The sequence below is a fragment of the Puma concolor genome, chromosome E2, assembly GCF_028749965.1.
Source record: "Puma concolor isolate L17-30 chromosome E2, mPumCon1.1.hap2, whole genome shotgun sequence".
Taxonomy (NCBI): Eukaryota; Metazoa; Chordata; class Mammalia; order Carnivora; family Felidae; genus Puma; species Puma concolor.
Window position 1 is genome coordinate 51,347,430 of NC_141681.1, and position 13,965 is coordinate 51,361,394.

The window sequence follows — 13,965 nt, forward strand, 5'->3', positions numbered from 1 at the left end:
TTGAAGGGGTAATGGGGGAAGAATAAAACATCCATCCATGCACTAAACATTTAATGGACACCCACTGTGTTCCAAGGGATGTTCTAGGCGCTAGGGTTAGAGCAAGGAACAAGACAGACAAATCCTAAAACCGGCATTCTAGCTTTAAACGTTTAAGTACCTTCAGTCCCAGTTCACCCTTGAAGAAACTGAGGCATAGAGAGGCTGCGGAGGTTTTCGTAAAGATCATTATTACCAATGGCAGCTGGAGCCCTGGCAACCTCCCGATCCCGAAGCTTCCCTTACAGAGAAACAGCAGTTTCAGCTCCCGCTTGCAGACCTGGGGGGCGGGCCTCAGTTTCCCAACTTGCTCCCGGGGTAGGACGTGAGTGGCCCTAAACAAGCCTCAGTTGTCTCCCCCCTGAGCACTGGGCAGCGGCGCTCGCCCAGCCCCTCCTGTGCGCCCAGCCTCCTCTTCCCGGCCGGCCCCGCCCCCGCGACCACGTGACGCGTGGGGGTTTTCCCGTTCCCCTAGCGTGACGTCACGATGGGGTGCAGGCCAATGGGCGCGCAGGCCGGCGGCGCCGGGGAATTCCGCCGCCCCGCCCCCGCCCGCCGCCCGCCCGGCCCGGCCCGGCGCCCCCCGCAGCCCCGGGCGCCGCGCGTCCAGCCCGGCCTGTGGCCCCAGCCCCTGCGCCGCTCGCCCGACCCGCGATCGTCCTCCGGACCGTGCCTTCTGGCCGCCCGGCCTGCCCGCGTGTGTGTTTTGATCTGGGCCGGCCTCCGGGCCGTCCGTCCCCACTGGTCGGGCCATGCCGAGTCGCCGCGTCGCCAGACCGTCCGCTGCGCCGGAGCTGGGGGCCTTGGGTAAGCGGGACCGGGGTTCGGGAGAGGAGTCTGGGGCGGGACTGGAGATACAGGGGTTCTGGAGGGTCCTGGAGTAGTCTGGGGGTTCCTACGGGACTCTAAAACGTTTGGGGGGGCGAGGTTGAGTGTTCCGGGGACACTGTATTAGAGGGAAGGAAGGAGACAGAGGATAGTGACGGGGTCCAGCCCAAGGTAAGAGGGAGGCGTCCCACTACAGAGTGAGAAGGGGGCGGGGCCTGACCCTGAGGCAGAGGAGGAGGCGGGGCCCGACTCGGAGAAGGCGGGGCGGGAGCTGCTCCTGCGGAGTGGGGGCGTGGACAGATTCACCGAGGGCGAAAATGAGGGTCCTCGCTCATCGAAGGGGGCGGAGCCTGACTCTGAGAGCAAGGAGGGGGCGGAGCTTAACTCTAAGAAGGAAGCGGCGTCGTACTCGGAGTAAGGGGGCGGGGCCTGACTCTGCCAGGGAAAAGGGGGTGGGCCTGTTCCGAAAAAAAGAGGGGCGGGGCCTGCCTCGGAGAAGAAAGGGGGGTGGGGCCTGCCTCTGGAGAGAAGTGGCAGGGTCTGAGAGGGAGAAGGGGACTGGGTGACACTGAAAAAGTGAAGGGGGAGGGTTGATCCTGAGAGAAAGGACGGAGTGGGGGCTTTCCTAACTGAGGTTAAGGGCTCCTCCAGGCCCTTGAGAAAGAGAAGGAGCCGGCCTGACTGTGATGGAGGGTGGTGAGAATGACAGAAACTGGGGAACGGGTCCAGAAGTTGGAGAAGGAAGGCCAGACCCTGCACGCAATAAGGCAGAAGGGGCGTGATCCAAAGGGGCGGGGCCACGAGAGGAACGGGGTGGGGCCTGGGAGATTCTCCGGTCCCCCCCGCAGCCGCCGCGTTACCTCCTGAGACACGCCTCCCTCCCTGCAGGGTCCGCTGACCTCTCCACGCTCTCGCTCGCCGTTTCCAGGACCACGGGTGAGCAGCCCTCCACAGTTCCGGCCCACCTGCGCCCTCAGGACGGGGGAGGGGGGCGTCCTGTGGAGGGGGCACTGGGCACGCCTCTTGTCTGGGGTTTCGCCCAGGTCCACCTCAGCTTTCCTCTGACCACCTGTATTCATCCCCGCCGGTTGAGATGGGGGCCCCAGATGCCCCTACCTCCCGGGTGATTAGGAGCTGGACAGGTAAAACTAACCACCTATTCACCCTCTAAGAGGAGTCCTCTTTAGAGATTTACCGTGGCAGTGCAGAGGGTGATAATTACACACTGGTGCCACCCATCACTTCCTCCCTGTGTGAGTGCCTGCAAATCACTTCCCCTCTCTGGGCCTCAGTTTGCCTCATCTGTAAGATGGACATAATATCAGTGCCTCCGTTTTGGTGGCGGGGATTGAGAGGATTCAATGAGCTGATACAGGCAGGTCTGCAAAGCAGTTTCTGGCACACCGTAAAGTCCCCGTAAATGTTAACTGTTAATGGCTTTTACTGTTGTTGCTGCCGCTGTTGTTGTTGTTACAGAGCCTGTAACCATGGCTCTTAAACCTCCGTGTTCATCAGAGTCATTCAGGGAGCTTGTTAAAACAGATTGTTGGGCCCTACCTCTAGAGTTTTTGATTCAGTAGGTCTAGGAGCAGCCCTGAGAGTTTGCATTTCTAGCAAGTTGCCAAAAAGAAGCTGAGAACCACTAGTCTGTACGGCCCCTCAGCCAGTGCCATCCAAAATTCATTGCTGCCCAAGACAACGCAGAATCATAGCTAAATGACAACATCTTCTCTCCTAGAAATCTTCTGGGATTTCGAGGGCAGGGATTGATTGAATCCTGTCACCGTGAAAACTCAGTTGGCCCTAGTGGGCTGGGGCTGGGCCTCTGTCTGGAGGTAGATCCTTGGGATGGACCTGCAAAGCGCTGGCCTGGCCGTGGAGGAGGCTCAGCGGGTTCTCTAACAGGGCTGAGAGTTTGGACAGCGGTGAAATGTGGAGCATGGCACTGGGGACAGGCACTGCCCGAGCACTGAGGTTTTTCTGGTGCAAGACCTAGATCTTTGGCTCCAATTGAGAGTCATTGGTGATGTCATCTCTTCGATAAACATTTACCGAGTGCCTGTTCTGTAGCTGGCCCTGTGCCGGGCAGTGCTGGGGACTCAGTAGTGACTGAGACAGCCCTGATTCCGCCCTCCTAGGTTCCCTCCCTAGATGTGGAGGCAGACACGTAGGCAATAAAGTAAATGCAGGACTATAAAATGTGATAAAGGCTCTGAAGAGGTCTCGGGGCCAGTGATATCTAACAGCAGGGTAAGAATGAGAGCCCTAAATGCCAGGACAGAGTGGGAGGGAAAATTTCCCTCATTCTGACGGGCTAGACACGTACTGGGTCCTGGGTATACAGTGCGACGGGGCAGACATGTTCCCTACTCCGAGGTGCTCACAGTCTGCAGGAGGAGATAGATGTGAGTCTCTTAATGCAAAGTCATGTCAAATCCTAATCGGTGTCATGAAAATGATAAAACGAAGGTATGTAACTGTCAGTGACTGGAGCAAGGGACCAGGGATAAAGTGGTCAGGGAAGACCCATCTAGTAAGGGACATTTGAGCAGGGACCTGAAGGAGGAGGAGGAGGCCACGCAAAGAAACGGAGGAAGAGCATTCTGGCGGAGAGCAGGTTGTGCTAAGGCCCTGAGGCAGGAAAGACAGGGGGCCCATCCTGGCCGTCCCCGAATGGTTTGGCAAGTCTCTGTGGGAGGTTGAGGTGGGGTAGGGGGTTATTTGAATTGAGCCTTTAATAAGGAGAAGGTCCCAGCGTTTCCTGGCTGAAAGAGGATTTTAGATAATAATACTATTAGCTAAGCTTTATGACACAGGGCTCAGACACCGTGCTGAGCAATTGACCTGTGTGATTCTGAATCCTCATGTTAACTCCTGAGATAGGAGCTCAGACCTCATGTTTCAGAGAAAGACTCAGCGAGGTTGAGAGACTTTCCCAAGGCTGCACAGCCAGTGAGTGACAGATAGGATTCAAACCAACATCTGGGTGGCTCTACACCCCATGTTGTGAAAGCACATCTTCCAACCCTTTCATTTTATATATAGACAGATGGACCGAGGCCTAGAAAGGGAGAGCGGGTTACCTAAGTCCATAATATAATGTCTCCCAATACTTTATCCAAGAGCAGCCAGCATTTATGTCTTCCCTACAACTGTGACAGTTCTGAGTGCTTCCCACGTATTAGCTCATTTGATTTTCACAGCAGCCCAGCGAGGCATTATTATTGTGTCCATTTTACAGGTGAAGACACCAAGGCCCAAAGGGGTTAAGTAATGGGCTCAAGTCCCTACAGTTAGCAAGTTGCAGAGCCAAGATTTGAGCTGAAGCAGTCCAAAGCTCAGGCCACTGCCTCCTGGGCCTCAGTTTCCCCCTGCAGCCTGGGAGCTCCTTGAGGGCCCCAAAGTCTAACTCATCTTGGGGTTCCCAGGCCGTCCAGCATAGATGCTTAAGAAAGTTGTTGCAAGTTGGAGGTTGGCCCTGCCAGTGATCTACAGCCTGTCCCTTCTTCTCTCCTAGCCTCAGTGTCCCCAGCTATCAAGTGAGGGGGGGGATCCTCCCCCCCCTTGCTGACTTCAAAGATCACATGAGATAAGGGGAGCGGGTAAACTGCTTTCCGAGGAGCAAACTGCCAGGTGGCAGTGGCTGACAGGAGCCACTCCCCGAGAGTGGAGGAGGAAGAAGAGGACAGGTCTGGCAGTGAGGCAGGCTGGCATCGATACGTCTACGACCGGCAGCAGACCACTGCCCTCCCTCACGGTGTGAGCCCAGGCCTTCCCCTCATCCTGTCTATGGAATGATGGGCGGCGTGTTTCAATTTCTCCATGGCCCCGTTCAGGACAGAGCCTCCCTGAGGAGGTGATAAAGGGCTTCCCCAGCATTGCTGTTTCCCCCCACTCAGGGGGCGAGTCTGGGATGGTGGGTGGGCCTTGCTGAGGGACTGGGCCCGGGTGCAGGGCAGGTGGATGCCTGGAGGTGAAGGACCGACTTCCTTGGATCTTCAGATACTAGCTAGTATAGAGCCTTGGGGTTCTGTGGTGGGCTTTAGGGAGGGAACCCCCCCCCCCACATTCAGTTTAGAATCTTGGATGTTGAGTTTTTTCCCAGCGAGAAGATCTTCGGCTTCCTTCCCGATGATGCTTTATAATTCCCGGTTTTTAGAAGGCACTTGAGGGTACCCTGACCCTGGGGCTCCAATATTGGGAGCTGAGCGGGGGAGGGGAGGGTAGCCCAAGAGGATAAGACAGGGGCTGGGGTTTGGTACCCCAGGGAGTCGGAACCCAGTTTCCCAGGATGGAGGAAGGGGGAAAGGGAGGGGTTCCATGAGGCGAGGGGGTTGGGGAATCTGTCTTAAAAGATCAAAGTCTTGAGCACTTTCTGGACCTCACCTTTCTCTTTCTCTTTCTCTTCCTTCCACAGATGAATTGGGTGAGTATCACAGGGCAGGTCTGGGGGGAGGCTGAGGAGTCCAAGTTCTCACAGTGGGGGATCTTGGCCTCCCTTGCTGTTGGGCAGGGGGAGGGTCACAGCGTGACTTCTAGGACCGCCAGGGGATTTTAACGGTCACGTTCCCAAGGTATTAGCAGTGCTTGATAATTAGAAATGACTCCGCACGCCAGCTGCCTTTCGTGTCACCATTACCGTGACCGTTGTTAATTCTTTCGGTGAGTTGTTTCAAGCACCCGTCATGTGCCAGGCACTGTTCTAGGCCCCGGGGATTCACCCACAAACCAAACAAGGTCCCCACCCTCCTGGAGCTGACACTCTAGTGGAGGAGACAGTAGGAAAAGGAATAAATGAGCAAGATAATGTCAGATTGGGCTAAGGGCTGTGAAGGAAATAACACAAAGAAAAACAGATGGCCTGGGAAGACACACATTAGAGTGGCCTTTCTGAAGGCGTGGCATTTGTGACCAGAAGGATGAGAAACCAGTGTGGGCTGGATGGAATAGGCCGATGGGGAACAAGCACAACCCCCCCCCCCCCCCAGAGAGGGCCAGTTTTGCTGGGAGCAAGAGAAAAGAGCTAGGTGACAGGGAGGTGGTGGGAGACCCAGGACCACAGGGACCCGTCCATGCAAGGCCCTGTGGCAGGGATCCGGAGGGGTCCGGGGTGTGGGGTTTTGTTTTTTGTTTTTTGTTTTCTGAGATGAATAGAGTTGGGGGGGGGTTATATGGGGAAGACATGGACTTCGACTGTAAGGGAGATGGGCGCCACGGGAGGGGGGACAAGATCTGACATGAGATACCTCTGGCTGTGCGTGGGGGACAGGCTGAGGAGGTGAGCTGGTGGCGAACGGGAGCAGCGGTTCGAGGGGAGACCGTGAGGGTGGACCAGGATGGACGCAGGGGTGTGGGGAGAAGCGTAAATACGTGTTTGAGGCAAGAGGCAGAAGTTCAAGGACGGGACACAGCTGGGGGATCGTGAGCAACCCACAAAGAGGCGCATCCTTCCAGCTTGAGCATTTGGACGATGGGGCTGCTCTCTGAGGCAGAACAGCTGTTATTCTTGCCGTTGTTAAACGGGGTGAGCTGGACGCAGGGACACCTGTTACCTGGCCCTACCTTTATCCAGGTGAGAGGTGATGGAGACTTGAATTCAGGTGCTATTAGGGAGGGGAGTGGATGTGAGCGTGCAGGAGGAGAGACCAGGCAGGTCCCCAGGTTTCTGGCTTCAAGAACTGGGGAGCTGTTTGCAAGAAGGAGGGATAGGGACTTTTTTTGTGTTTGGGGCCAAGCCCCCCCCCCCCCCCAGCCCACAAGAAATATGTTTTTATTTTATTTTATTTTACTTTTAATGTTTCATTTGTTTTTGAGAGAGAGAGACAGTGTGAGCAGGGGAGGGGCAGAGAGAGCGGGAGGCACAGAATCTAAAGCAGGCTCCGGGCTCTGAGCTGTCAGCACAGAGCCCAGTCCCTCGAACTCGTGAACCGCGAGATCATGACCTGAGCCCCAGTCGGACACTCAACCGACTGAGCCACCCAGGCGCCCCAAGAAATATGTTTGTGAAGAAAGGAATGGCTTAGGGAAGGCGGGGCGGCACAGGTCTCGGGGCGGGGGTGGGGAGGGAGGGTCACCGAGCCATTCCTTTTATAATCAGCGTCACCTCCAGTTTTTGCTTCTCCCGCAGAGATCATCGACGAGTACATCAAGGAGAACGGCTTTGGCCTGGAGGGGGCGCAGCCGGGCCCGGGCGAGGGACTGCCGCGCCTGGTGTCTCGCGGGGCCGCCTCCCTGAGCACCGTCACCCTGGGCCCCGCGGCGCCCCCGCCCCCGGCCACGCCGCCGCCCTGGGGCTGTCCCCTGGGCCGGATCCTGCCCCCGGCCCCGGGCCCCGGGCCGCGGCCGCACCTGGTCATCACGGAGCAGCCCAAACAGCGCGGCATGCGCTTCCGCTACGAGTGCGAGGGCCGCTCGGCCGGCAGCATCCTCGGGGAGAGCAGCACGGAGGCGAGCAAGACGCTGCCCGCCATCGAGGTGGGGCCCGGGGTGGGGTGTCGCGGTCCCCCGCCCCCGGGATTCGCGTGCGTGTAGTTAGCCTAGTTGACGGTCGTTATTATTATTGCTGTTGCTGTTGTTGGAGCGGATCATAGTTAATCACCCGGCCCCAGATTCAAAAGGACATTCAAAGAAAGGCCTCCTTCCTGGCAGTTGGCAGTATTAATCGAAATTATCATTGCCGTGGAAAGGCAGACGCGATCTCCTGGTCCACAAGGGAGGTCTTAATAATCGGAGTGGCCAAGTTTGAATGAATCCCCGTTCTGCCATTTACTAGCTGTGCAGCCTTGGGCTGCTTATTCAGTCCCTCTGTGCCTCAGTTTCCTTCTCTACAAAACGGGATAATAATAATGCTAAGCCACCTGCGGTTGTTGGGAGGCGGAAACGAGTTAATTTATACACGCCAAGGGCCTCCAGCACGGTATGTGCTCCGTAGAGATGAACTGCTGGCTTATGACCATCCATCGTGACTCATAGGCCTGGCCATTCCAGGCACTGATCATGTAGATATATGTCAGCCTCTGGGCAAAAAGAGGGATGTGCAAGGTTATCCCTTGCGGCCTTGCGTAAAGAATCAGAATGCAGCGTTCATCAGCATGGCACTGGTGAAATAATCCTGTGAACATCTACACATTGGAGTCCTACGCAGCCACGGCAAGTCTATGTGTGTGAATGTGTGTGCCGATAAATATAAACACGTGCAGTTAGTTAACACAGAAAAAATTTTAAATGAAGCCCTCCCTTACTGTACTGATGTGAAACCATCTCCAAGATAGATTAATAAACCAAAAAAAAAAAAAAAAAAAGGCACAGAACCATTTGTAGGGGATTATGCTACCTTTTGTGTTAAAGAGAGGGAAAAAGAAGGTTCCACATTTGGGTTTGCTACATGAATCTTTAATTTGTTTTTAAGTTTTATTTATTTATTTATTATTATTTATTTATTTATTTTTTTTTTTTGAGAGCAAAAGGGTGCAAGTGAGCAAGGGGCAGAGAGAGAGGATAGAGAGAATCCCACAAGGGGCGGAGACGGGGGGAGAGAGAGAGAGAGAGAGAGAGAAAGAGAGAGAGAAGCAGAGCTCACCGAAAGAAGGGCTTGTGTTCACCAGAAGCGGGGCTCGAGCTCACTCAGTGTGGGGCTGGAACTCACCCCTTGCAGGGCTCCAATGCATGAATCAAATCTCGTGAGATCATGTGACCTGAGCCCAGGTCCAATGCTTAACCCCCTGAGCTACCTGTTTCAAGATTTTTTTTTTTTAACGTTTATTTATTTTTGGGACAGAGAGAGAGCATGAACGGGGGAGGGGCAGAGAGAGAGGGAGACACAGAATCTGAAACAGGCTCCAGGCTCTGAGCCATCAGCCCAGAGCCTGATGCGGGGCTCGAACTCACGGACCGCGAGATCGTGACCTGGCTGAAGTCGGACGCTTAACCGACTGCGCCACCCAGGAGCCCCAGATTTTTTTTTTTTAATGTTTACTTATTCTCGAGGGAGAGACAGAGACAGAGTGTGAGTGGGGGAGGGTCAGAGAGAGAGAGGGAGACACAGAATCCGAAGCAGGCTCCAGGCTCCGAGCTGTCAGCCCAGAGCCTGATGCAGGGCTTGAACTCACAAACTGTGAGGTCACGACCTGAGCCAAAGTCAGCCGCTTAACCGACTGAGCCACCCGGGCGCCCCAGAGCTACCCGTTTCAAACCTGTTTAAAGGTGCCTCTGTTTTAAAGTTTTAAAGCACATGCCTCAAAACTTTCAAAAATCAAAGATTTGTATGAACAGGAATTAAATCACACTTAATTTAATTAATTAAAATGAACAAAAATCCTCCACTCCTACCCCCAGGCCCCAGGTGCCCCCCCAGAGGTAACCATTCTTATCAATATCTCGTGTATCCTTCCAGAAGTAGTTTATGATTCTACAGGTAAATATGTACACAGTATGTACAACAATCCCCCCTCCCTTTGTCCATAGAGGGGAGTGTCATATATACATTCTGTTCTGCACAGTGGTCTTTTTTGGTTAAGAATATGTCTTGGAGCTCGGCTAACCTCAGCCTGTCTAGAGCTGTCTCACTCTCTACCACTGTAACCCGTTGCGTGGATGGGGGATAATTTACCATGCAGGTTCTCTCCTGGTGGGTATTGGGGTTGTTTCCCATCTCCTATTATAAGCAACGCTATAGAGAATGACTCGGTTCGTCTGTTCTTTCCTTCATGTCGCTCCTGGAAGTGGACCTTGCTGGTTGGTCTAAGGTAATTTGGTAGGCAAATTGCCCTCTGTGAGGTTGTGCCCATGACCATTTCTCCCAACTGGCGTCGGAGAGGCATGGTTCCTTGCATCTCCCCGGTACAGAGCCCTCATGTGCTTCTGGATCTTTGTCGAAGTGTTTATTGAACCTGAGTTGTGTGTGAATCACTGCACCAGCCCCGGGTTGCATGGCCACCAGCGCCCAGAGTCCTCCAAATTTCTCCCGACCAGGCAGCCAGAAGGGCCCTCTTAAATTGCACGTCTGCTCTTTGCCCTTGCTCAGAACCCTTTCTTGGCTCCCCAGTGCCCCCAGGAGGAAGCCTAATCTCCTCCCTGCGCCTCTAAGGCTCTCACCCTCTGGCTCCTGCTGCCCATTCCCACCCAGCCCCTCCTCACTGGCCACCCTCCAGCCACTAGGACTTTGCCCATGCTGTTCCTCCCGCCTGGAGACCCATGAGGCCTTGGCCCACTTCTGCCCCAGGTCCAAACTCCTTCACACGACGTCTCCTGCTTCCTTCCCTCCCCCTCTCCCATAAAGTATGGGAATTTATACTCATAGGTTTATTTAGGTGATTAACAGAGCAACCCTGTCCTTCCCCCACCCTGCAGGAAGCAGTCAACATAGTGGTTACAAATTCAGATTCTAGAGTCAGAAAGACGTGGGTTTGAATCTTACCAGCTGTGTGAATTGAGGTTAGTCCGGTGCTTCTGAATGGAGTTGGAGCTCCCCACCACTCACTCCCCTAGTGGAGGCTCCCTTTACTCAGCTAGGTAGTTGTTATTTGAGTTGGTTCCAGACATTGTGGCCAAAAGCAGCATCCAGGGCGGAACATTCTGGTGGAAAGAACGGTTTACTTTGAAATGTACATTCCATCACCGGATTTTCAGGAATGGGGCAAGCACAGGGCATAGAGGGATATTTTTGTAGCCCCTTATTTATCTTTAAAGATTTTGTCTATTTTTCCAATTGTCAGGGTATTTTTTTTTCAACTTTATGTCTCAACTTTTTCTTTTGAAAAATTAAAAACCTACATACGATAGACAAGAACATTGCAGTGAACATGACGTTTGCCTTATTTGCTTTATGTCTTTCTCTCCCTTCAGATAGACATTTATAGAGGGAGATTTAAAAGTAAGTTGGAGGGGCGCCTGGGTGGCTCAGTCGGTTAGGCATCCGACTTCAGCTCAGGTCACGATCTCACGGTCCGTGAGTTCGAGCCCCGCGTCGGGCTCTGCGCTGACGGCTCAGAGCCTGGAGCCTGCTTCAGATTCTGTGTCTCCCTCTCTCTCTGACCCTCCCCCGTTCATGCTGTCTCTCCCTGTCTCAAAAATAAAATAAACATTAAGAAATTTAAAAAATAAATAAATAAAAGTAATTTGGAGATATACTCCACCCATAATGTTTCAGTATATCCCTCAAGCACAGGGATGTTTTCCTACAATGTAGTGCCCATATAATCATAATATCATCATCATGCTCTAGAAACTTAATTTTCCTCCAAGGGTATTATCTAATATTCAGTCCATATTCTGATTATCCCCTAAATGTTCTTTTTCTTTCTTTTTTCCTCCCTTTCTTTTTCTTTCTCTTTCTTTCTTTCTTTCTTTCTTTCTTTCTTTCTTTCTTTCTTTCTTTCTTTCTTTCTTTCTTTCTTTCTTTTACGAGAGAGAGAGAGAGAACGAGCTGAGGAGGGACAGAGAGAAAGGGGGACAGAAGATTCAAAGCAAGCTCTGACCGACAGCACAGAGCCTGATGTGGGGCTCGAACCCACGAACCATGAGATCATGACCTGAGTTGAAGTTGGATGCTCAACCGACTGAGCCACCAGGGCATCCCTGTTCTTTTTTCTTTTTGAGGATTTTATTTTGAAGTACTCTCCTCACCCGATGTGGGGCTTGAACTCACAACCTTGAGATCAAGAGTCACGTGCTCCCCCCACGGAGCCAGCCTGGTGTCCCCCAAATATTCTTGGTAGCTGTTGTTTTTGTTGTTCACTTGTTGAATATTCAGTCCAGGATCACATGCTGCATTTAATTGACAGGACTGGCTATGGTCTGAATGTTTGTGTCCCCCTAAACTACATCCGTTGCAATCCTAGTCCCCAGTGTGATGGTATTAGAAGGTAGGGTCTTTGTGGGGCGCTTGAGTGGCTCAATCAGTGGGCGTCTGGCTCTTGATTTCAGCTCAGGTCATGATCCCAGGGTCATGAGATCGAGCCCCGCATTCAGCTCCGTGCTGGTCACTAAGTGTGGAGCCTGCTTGAGATTCTCTCTCCCCCCCCCCCCCCGTTCTTCCCCCCTCTCAAAATAAATAAATAAACTTAAAAAAAAAAAAGAGAGAGAAGAAGGTAGGGCCCTTGTGAAGTGCTGAGGTTATGGGAGCAGAGCTCTCGTGAGTGGGGTTGATGATTTTGTAAGAGACTCCAGAGAGCTTGCCGGCCCCTCCCACCAGGTGAGAATGACACTGAGGGAAGTCAGGGCTGGAAGACAGGCCTCCCCAAAGCCTGACCATGCTGGCCCCCTCCAGAACAGTGAGAAATAAATTGCTGTTGCTTAGATGCCGTCCAGTTCACGTGTTCTGTTGTAGCAGCCCGGACAAAGACGGATGGCCTTAGTGTCTTTTTAATGTTTATTTTTGAGCGTGGGGGGACGGGCAACAAGAGGGACAGAGGATCCCTCAGCGAGCTCTGTGCTGACAGCAGAGAGCCGAGTGCGGGGCTCGAACTCACCAACCGTGAGATCATGACCTGAGCCAAAGTCGAAGGCTTAACCGACTAAGCCACCCAGGTGCCTCTGCCTCTAGTGTCTTTTGACCTGAGTTTAGCTTCTCAGTCTGACTTCATGCTTTGGGGTGTGGACACTTGTGGGGGGGGGGGGGACAGGACAGCTGTTTCGTCGAATGTCCCGCATTCTGTGCTTGTTGAGCGTTTCCAAGAGGAGATCAGGCTGGATGTTTTGGTGGGAATACCCCACTGGCGATGCTGTGGCTCACATCAGTCTCACATCAGGAGACATGGGGTGACAGTCTGTCCCCATGTCAGTGATGCTGAGTCAGACCCTGTGGGGAGGTATATTAGCCTGCCCAGGCTGCCATTACAAAATCCCACAGACTGGGTGGCTTGAACAACAGAAATGTATTGTCCTTATGGCTCTGGAGGCTGGAGGTCCAAGATGGCTTCCCTTTCTGTGTCCTCACTCGTCTGGTGTCTCTTTGCGTGTCCAAAGTACCTCTTTTTAAATTTTTTTTTTTTTGAGAGAGAGCATGGGGGAGGGGCAGAGAGAGAAGGAGAGAGAGAATCCCAAGCAGGTTCCGCGCTTCAGCACAGAGCCTGACACGGGGCTGGAACTCATGTACCATGAGATCATGAGCTGAGCCGAAATCAAGAGTTAGAAGCTTAACTGAGTGAGCCACCCAGGTGCCCCTAAATCACCTCTTCTTCTTTTTTTTTTTTTTTAAACGTTTATTTATTTAAAAAAAAAATTTTTTTTTCAACGTTTTTATTTATTTTTGGGACAGAGAGAGACAGAGCATGAACGGGGGAGGGGCAGAGAGAGAGGGAGACACAGAATCGGAAACAGGCTCCAGGCTCCGAGCCATCAGCCCAGAGCCTGACGCGGGGCTCGAACTCACGGACCGCGAGATCGTGACCTGGCTGAAGTCGGACGCTTAACCGACTGCGCCACCCAGGCGCCCCAAACGTTTATTTATTTTTGAGACAGAGAGAGACAGCGCATGAACGGGGGAGGGGCAGAGAGAGAGGGAGACAGAGAATCGGAAACAGGCTCCAGGCTCTGAGCCATCAGCCCAGAGCCCGACGCGGGGCTCGAACTCACGGACCGCGAGATTGTGACCTGAGCTGAAGTCGGACGCTCAACCGACTGAGCCACCCAGGCACCCCTAAATCACCTCTTCTTGTAAGGACATTGGGCAGATTGGATCAGAACGCATCCTAGCGGCCTCATTAACTTAATCACCTCTTGAAAGACTCTTGTCCCCAGATACAGTCACATCCTGAGGCACTGAGGGTTAGGGCTTCAACATATGAGTCGCAGGGGGATGCCTTGGCCCATACCAGCTAGGGACCAGCAGCCCGTTTCGCTGTAAAGGTACAGCCTTCCTTTGTAATTAGTAACTTGCCTGTGGGGTGATGCTTGGACGCTGTGTTTTCCCCAACACTTTCTTTCTAGGTCTTTCCAGGCAGTTTTTCTGAGTTGGTGTTGGTTTTGATTTTCAAAGAGTTAGAACAGTAAAAACCCAACAACAGGGGACTACCTGGCTCTGAATCTGGACTCAGGATTTTTAGTCCTATCTTTTGGAGGAGGAAACAGGCTCAGAGAGGGGAAGTTACTTGCTCGGGG

General features: G+C 53.1%; 1 protein-coding gene across 2 annotated transcripts in view; it reads left to right on the top strand.

Annotated features, from left to right (window-relative positions):
- Nucleotides 1-776: 776 nt before the first annotated feature.
- The window catches only part of RELB (RELB proto-oncogene, NF-kB subunit), a 31,561-nt gene continuing 18,372 nt past the window's right edge, over nucleotides 777-13,965 (top strand). Inside the window, exons 1-4 of one of the 2 annotated variants that reach the window (XM_086690087.1) lie at nucleotides 777-846; nucleotides 1,756-1,803; nucleotides 5,285-5,293; nucleotides 6,995-7,341. In XM_086690087.1, the coding sequence (XP_086546213.1) occupies nucleotides 792-846; nucleotides 1,756-1,803; nucleotides 5,285-5,293; nucleotides 6,995-7,341 (459 nt within the window). In that variant the 5' untranslated portion in view covers nucleotides 777-791. The remainder of the gene's footprint in view (nucleotides 847-1,755; nucleotides 1,804-5,284; nucleotides 5,294-6,994; nucleotides 7,342-13,965) is intronic. The other variant, XM_086690088.1, reaches the window with a different exon arrangement.